Source organism: Arctopsyche grandis, chromosome 2 (genome assembly GCF_051622035.1).
Source record: "Arctopsyche grandis isolate Sample6627 chromosome 2, ASM5162203v2, whole genome shotgun sequence".
Lineage (NCBI taxonomy): Eukaryota > Metazoa > Arthropoda > Insecta > Trichoptera > Hydropsychidae > Arctopsyche > Arctopsyche grandis.
In genome coordinates this window covers 17502035-17510170 of record NC_135356.1, presented here as the reverse complement: position 1 = coordinate 17510170, position 8136 = coordinate 17502035, and the positions used below count along the sequence as shown (strand labels likewise).

At 31.1% G+C, this 8136-nt stretch overlaps 1 protein-coding gene across 1 annotated transcript; it reads left to right on the top strand.

Moving 5' to 3' along the window:
* The first annotated feature begins 2427 nt into the window (after positions 1 to 2427).
* zyd (sodium/potassium/calcium exchanger zydeco) lies at positions 2428 to 7916 on the top strand. Its single transcript, XM_077445526.1, has 8 exons — positions 2428 to 2593; positions 3831 to 4018; positions 4095 to 4284; positions 5903 to 6336; positions 6473 to 6635; positions 6707 to 6808; positions 7157 to 7278; positions 7704 to 7916. The coding sequence occupies exons 2-8, from the start codon at positions 3839 to 3841 to the stop codon at positions 7914 to 7916; spliced, it is 1404 nt and encodes a 467-aa protein (XP_077301652.1). The 5' UTR covers positions 2428 to 2593; positions 3831 to 3838.
* The last annotated feature ends 220 nt before the right edge of the window (positions 7917 to 8136 follow it).

Genomic DNA, 8136 nt, shown 5'->3' with positions numbered 1-8136 from the left:
CGAATTCCAAATTTTGCATGATCACAAAACTTCATCTAATATTACTACGTACATATGTATGTATGTATGTAGGTAAAGTAATAAAATTGTATTTGTATTATTTCTAAGCGTTTGATATTTTAAATATAACATATTAATTTACACATCAATGGTTTTGAATATACATATGTAGGTATTGACATATAAATATCGCTCAAAAAAAATCATTATTCGGAAATAGCCACTATTTAATTGTTTGTATTTAATATTTGGCCTTAATAAAGTTTCCTAATATCTTCATTAAGTGGTAGTATAATATAAACTACGATTAATTGCATGTAAATGATTTGTTAAAATACTTAAATTCAAGGCAATTTTGTCATTGGATAATGGCCGATGAACTATTAATGGTTGTGTTCGAACAAAAATGACCCAAATGGACTCAAACCAATTGAAAAAGAACAATAGAGCGGAGCCGGTCGCACAAAACCAATAAGCTCGTCAATTTAAAACCGGCTAGTTGTATTTGCGACGTATTAACGATGGCGAATAAAAAAAGATATATGTATGTACATACTGTATGTATAGGCAAATATCAAATGGATGATTTCATTCAGTCCTCACTTTGCTGTTTACTGTTTACATTATTTTCACTGCATATAATATCTGGCGTATAAAACACAATGTGAATGGTTATAATACATACATATACTAGTAGCCTGTGTGCATATAATTGTGCACTCGATAAAATATCGCAATTCGGATCAACTGAATTAATCATTTAAAATTTAATCTTTTTTTTTTTTAAGAAATTCGCTTGTTTTTGTCGACCGATCGTATGAACGGATTGATATGCCGCGTCTCTTTCCGCGATATACGATTCCAAGGAGAGAAAGAGCGCGCGCACGCATTAGACAATTACGATAGTTTTGACAAACAAGATGAAAATAATTGAAAATTTTGAATGTACATATTATATATCCGTATCCCTATATATGTAATTCACGAGTACGAAGCATTCTCGAGTTCTCATCCATTATATGGGGCCCTAGTGATAGGGTCCCTTGTTTGAGAATCGAGAAAGTGCAGAGAAGGTTCCTCAGATATACCTATGTATGTATGTACATGGTTGTTTACGGTCGCTATCCCTGACTCTATCCATGTTCATATCTACTAGGAGCACTAGGTTATAATTCCCTCGAGTCACGGCGTAGAGTATATCTGGGGAAGCATTTTTATAAACTACTGATTGGATTGGTGGGCAATCGACAAATTCTTGCTGAATTAAACTTCAATATTCCCAGCAAACTCGGATATAATAGAGACCGCTATTTATTCTCCTCGCCTGAGGCACGTACCAGTTTGATCGTTTCGTCGCCTGTCGCCAAGGGCATCAAGCTCCTCAACCGGATTGCTATTGGTTTGGATTTGTTTAATCTAAAATATACTGATCTGGTTGAGGGATTGTTTAGTTTGGGATCGTAGCATGGTCTATTTTTTTTTATATATATCCTTATTTGTTTTTAATTATGGTTTTTTTTTTTCGTCTTATCGTATATTTTTTTGTTTTTGTGTAGCCATAGTGACGACTTTGACGACGAAATTATAAATAAATAAATATGAATAAAACCCCATATTTACATATGTATATCAATTTGGGATAGATGCTAAAAATTAAAAAAATTGTGCGATTTTTGTTTCATATTAATCTTTCCTAATAATTTTAATTTTAAATAATTTTTTATTTGTTATTTCAGCTTTCATAAATTGTGTATATTATATATAATATTTCATAAATTGTGTTACACAACATTGAAATTCAGTTTTATTTTGAAAATTATATCTAAAAGAACGGATGTCTAAATATTCTATTTCCCTTCAATGAAACATAAAAATTTTAAAATTAATTAAAAAAAATGCTTAAAATACAAGTCTATAATTATAGATCCTTGGAAAAAATCTTAACTATATATGTAAATAGTTTAATTTTCTCAGGTCTTGAAAATACTGACATTTAAAATGTAGGTTCGAATACTTTTTAATAATTAAAACAAACTCGTCAAAATTCACCATTTCATTTTATGTAATAAACATTTATTTTATACAGATAAAATGAAAATTGATAAATTTTGTTTATCGAATGGATTTTGCAATATTCTCAGTCTGACATCTCAAAGACAGTAATATAATGTAAAATTTGTCCGTAAAATTCAGCAACATTCTTCTGTCAGTTTGTTTGAGGTCATCAACTCGTGCGATTGTCACATCATTGACTGCATTTGTTGGTCTGGCTTTGTACTCTTCTCTCATACTTGTACGTAAATTTCTCCTGTCGGCGATTTGATCTCTTATTTGCTAAAACTTTCCGCACGTTGATTTTCCAAAACACTGAGAAAAATGAAAATCGACGACATGAAATTAATGAACATTTAATTCTCAGGGAGAAACTGCACGCAGCCGGCCATCGACGACTTTCCAAAAGACTTTTTCACGGAGCAAGAGCGAGAGGCTGGTGCCGTGGTCTTGCATGTGATAGCCTCCCTCTACCTCTTCGCAGCTCTGGCTGTAGTGTGTGATAAGTTTTTTGTACCAGCTGTAGATCGAATATGTCAAGGTAATTATAAAGACATAAGCAATAGAAACCTCATATAAACAATAAACATAAAAAATATATTACATACAAAAATTGTCCCTAAATATAATTTTGTATGAAAATATACATATACATATGTATATGTATATTATTGTGAGTCGTCTTTGAACTTCCATGTTATCATATATGTAATGAAATACTATCAAAGTAGCATGTATTATATAAGTGTATTTATTCGTGTACGTAGTATAATTGTATTGAGGTCAAATAATACAACAATATTGATAAGTCATCAATATTATTATATTAAAATATTCAATAACTAAGTAAAAGCAAATTATTATACGTAAGTAAGTATAGGTACATACACCATTATGAAAAGAAGATATTTTTCGAAGACAATTATTTCACTCTGAATTGTATGTTGTATGACATTTATCCATCACTTTCCTAGACATAATTACTGAAATTTGTAGAATATCTTCTCGGACATTCCTCTCAAATAGAAGTCAGTCAACATCTTTGAGGTTTTTAGGCTCTGAGGTCAGGCAAGATCTCTATTTATGGTTTTATGTTGAAGAAAATAATGGATTTTGTCCGACAATGTGTTGAAGTCAGTTGATGATGTCTAATAGATCTCATCTCAATAGGCTGGACTTAATACTTTTTTGCATAAAGCTATTCTACACAATTTTTGAATTATCTAGTGAATATGTAATATTTCTTCAATTAACATGTTTATTTTATGTTACTGGTCATGTAATTTTTATTTACTATCAACCAAAGATTGTAATAAAATTAATAAAAATTGTGTAAAATATATTTATATTGTAATATTAGTTTTAGTCTATTTTAAGTATAGTTAGTATTTATAATATTATCTTATTTTGATGTTAATTTTTAAGACAGAATTGGAAAAAAATGTTAAAAACCATTAACGATTCTTGTAAATGTTCATAGCACATTTGATACATAAATTTTATTATAACTAAAGATTCTTTAAAGCTGACGATCTGAAGCATATTGAACTTTGGTTATCTGTGTTTATACTTGAAGGGAAGAGACATCTTTTGTTTTTAATGTTAAATAATATAAACCTTAGGCAATCATGCATATGTACATATACATTAATATAATTTTTGATTAATGTAATCAAACTAATTATTAAATAATTTCAGATTAATATGATCAAATTAGTATTAACAATTTAATATGATCAAATAGACTTGATTTTTTAAATTTGTATCCATTTCAACAGCATTGCATATGTCGAACGACGTAGCTGGAGCGACGTTCATGGCTGCTGCAACATCAGCTCCAGAGCTATTCGTAAACGTGATAGGTACATTCATCACAGAAGGTGACATCGGAGTTGGCACAATCGTTGGCTCAGCAGTTTTCAACATACTCGCCGTTGCCGCATGCTGTGGTCTCGGAGCTGGAATGGTATGATAGAATTTTCTTGTGAATGAAGTCACTCAAGCATCGCCTGGTGGTCAACAGATTCGTTTTTGAATTTCAGCAAGTGATTCCACTGGATTGGTGGCCGCTTACGAGGGATTGCCTTGCGTACGGATTCACCGTTTCTATACTTATTTGCATCATACATGACGAGAGAGTGGAGTGGTACGAAGCGATGGTACTGGTGATACTCTACGTGGTTTATATTGCCATTATGTATTTTGACAAATCTTTCCAAAGGTGTGCAAGAGGTTTGTGCTACATTATTGTACTACACCACAAATACAATAATGAAATACATACATTGGATGTTTTATAATACATAATTTCAAAGTTTGGTGCATTCCATCACTCTATTGTAAATATGTTGTTGTTGTCTTCTTTCTCAAATCCAATCTTTCAAAACACGTTTCTATTTCAAAACCATTTTCAATGATATACCCTAAATAACACATGCACACTGTTTCAACAATGTACTATTTTTGCACATAGAAGGCCTTAAGCGAGCTGCATCACAAAAAAGACGTCCATTCGATGGTATTTCATCTTCACTAGATAATGCTGGTGAGTTGGTATTTATTGGCACATTTATTCGAATTGATTTTGTTCCCCGGTTTTTATTATACTTGTACTACTCGAATGAAAACTTCATACATTGTATTTTTAGGAAATCAATTTTATCGATTTCAATTTCATATACTTACTGATACAAATTTTCAAACTTCAGTAACATAATTGATATCTGATTCAATTTAATAAATTCACTTACTCTGTTTCAAAAATCAAATTCAAAATATTGAACACTTTCTTTATAATAAGTTGAATCTAATAATTTAAGGTAACCTTTTTTTAATGATTTAATTCAAATTCATAAAAAAAGAGTATTTCATATTTGAAATGATAACCTTAAACTGAATTATAATTCATTTTATGAAAATATTTCGGATAATTGATGCACCTATTTAGCACACACTATGTTTCCTATAATGCAAACTATACTATTTTTATCATCATAAAACCATGTATACTATTTTTAATTATCATCTTTAAGAGGGCTGTACACCCGAAACCTTAATTTTGTTGCCGTTCCTTTCTTCGATATATATATTGAGTGAATGCGAAAATATATATCAATATATATATATATATATATATATATATATATATATATATATATATATATATATATATATATATATATATATATATATATATATATATATATATATATATATATATATATATATATATATATATATATATATATATATATATATACCATATATATATATATATATATATATATATATATATATATATATATATATATATATATATATATATATATATATATATATATATATATATATATATATATATTGAGTGAATGCGACAGTTGCGCTTCGACCAGATAAAACGTATTTTAAATCGACAAAATCGAGGTTTCGTATTCTCCTATTTTCTCCTCCGAAACTGGACCAATTTTTAAAAAAAATTCATCATCGGTATGAGAAAGATATTTTATGTGCAACTAAGTGCGTATTTTTTTTAAATCGACCGTTAAATAAGCACGCTGGACTCTTTTCATGGGTGTAAAAAAGAGGCGATTTTATAGATGTTTGGCGGCTCCTAGCTCCTATAAAAAATAACTAATCAAAAAAATTAAACGATAGATGCATCCCAATAGTGGATATCCATAGCATATTAAAAAATAATTTCTGTAGTGCCATAATTGAGGAAGGGAGAAGTGTAATACGTTTGTATGGACAAGGCGCTGGTGTCCAGCCCTCTTAAAGAGATTATTCATAAGAACTTAATAAGAGGTAAGTAATGAAATAAATTTAATGTTTGTTCTGTTTTAATCATTAGAAGCGATAGAAGCACAACTCCCCTTTCAGTCGTCAGTTAGACCAGAACAAGGCGAACGTCAACAGCCCAACGGTGGAGTTAAATGGTCCGGGGATCACAGCGACACCTCATCAGTCGTCAAATCTCATCGAAATATAAAAATACTCTCGATACAAGCTGCCTATATTGATCAAGACATACCCACATCGCCCGATGTTGCTAATAATGCCTGCGACGCCGATAGAGAACAGCTAAAAAGTAATGACACTCAGGTGCAAAAGAACAGAGAAGACTACGACAAGATAGAAGTAGTCGGGGACAACGAAAACACAAATCAAGAAGTAATTTCAACCGTGCAAAAGAGTCACGACAGTGAAAACGTCAATCAAGACGTCGAAGACGAGTACGAATTCAGTTTGTTGAAGTGGCCTAAGGGTAGAAGTTGGTTTACCAAGGTAAACCTTCATTTAGCTTGTTCATTAGAATCGTAATCATTTTCGAATTCACCGCTACGTTCAGTTTTTGATTATTGAATTGATAATTTTCACTATTCACTAATACCTGTTCAATTGAATTAAAGTATTATTACAGGTGACATGGATAATCACGTGGCCCATCCATTTGATATTCACCTTCACTATACCAGACTGTGAAAAGCCGCGTTTCAAGCAATGGTTTCCATTGACATTCCTAATGTGTATTATATGGATTGGATCTTTATCGTATCTAGTAGCCTGGATGATAACCATCATAGGTATTTATTTGCACTTTCAATGCACTTTCAATACCTTACTTTTAATTTTACTTTATTCACGTTTGATATAGGTGACACCCTTAAAATTCCTGATTCCGTAATGGGCATCACATTCTTGGCGGCTGGAACGTCGGTGCCTGAAGCTGTATCTAGTGTCATTGTAGCCAAACAAGGTGAAAACAATTATGATTTTTATATGTAAATACATACAGACATATGATATTTCACATATGTATGTATGACAAAGATTTAAAGTAAACTATGTATGTATATATGCAAAATTTCAAAAGTGTGTTAAAAACTGATTACTTAATAAAAACATGTATTTATACACATATGTACATATAATATATTGTTTTGTATGTAGATATGATTCCAACAATCATTGACATGTTTATTTTACAATAAAAAATATATTTATTTAACCAAGAATATTATAGAAATTAACTTCAAACTTACTTTTCAATACATCAGCTACACAATTTCTAAGATAATAAATCAATGAATTTATTTTTATACAGGACATGGATCTATGGGCATCAGCAATTCAATAGGATCCAACACATTCGACATATTGCTTTGTTTAGGTCTGCCGTGGCTCATCAAAGCTGCTTTCATACCGACGGAACCTGGCCATCACTGGGTGAGATTCAAAATATTTATTACACAAAAAAACTAGCGTACTTTAGATGAATTGACGTCGTATAATCGGTGCTACGACGTCTACTAAAGCATCGAGGTTAGATGCAGACATCGTTGTTCCGGCGATACATACGAAGCCGAATCATCTCCCATATGAAAGCTTTTGATCTGACAGTGGCTAATTTCTGTGCTTTTGCAATATTTGCGCGACATTTGTAAGCTAATTGTGGCGCTTAAAACTTTGCGAATTTCCTACGTGTTTTGATTTAACGTTATGCGATGTGAAATTTGTGAAATGAATGTATACTTTTTTTATCTTTTGGTTAATGTTATATAAATCAACAAATGTCACTTTGATGGACGTATCGAAGAGGAGTTCGATACGTATCATTTGTATTGTTGGTGTTGAATCTATGTGTTTCGCAGGTAGCAATCAACTCCGCCGGCCTGGAGTACTCGGCCATCTCGCTACTGTCAACCCTATTCATGATGTATGCAACATTTTACTGCAACAAATTTAGATTAGACAAGAGGGTTGGTCGCGTTTGCTTGTGCATGTATGCAGTGTTTCTGGTGCTAGCGACGCTCATTGAACTCAATGTATTATTCCAAGTTAACTTGCCAACGTGTGGACGGTAAGTTGAGGCGTATATTTGTGGAGCTAGTGCAACAAAGCCAAATATGTACACATTAAAATAATTATAATAAAAATAGTGGTTTTTCTAATACATGTAGATATAATTGATCATATTTTATCCATTTACAATGCCGTCATTTTTGTTTAAATTCTTTTTTTATGTGTTTTATTTGATTACAATATAATTTAAGTTTGAATGTTTGTCCTGTTTGTTAATGAATG

Bases quoted from the DNA above. Each gene is read 5' to 3' on its own strand.
- zyd (XM_077445526.1), top strand. From the start codon at position 3,839: ATGTCGAACGACGTAGCTGGAGCGACGTTCATGGCTGCTGCAACATCA. The intron at 4,285-5,902 runs GTTTGTGCTACA...TTTAATCATTAG, and splicing joins TTTCCAAAGGTGTGCAAGAG to AAGCGATAGAAGCACAACTC. The intron at 6,809-7,156 runs GTGAAAACAATT...ATTTTTATACAG, and splicing joins TGTCATTGTAGCCAAACAAG to GACATGGATCTATGGGCATC.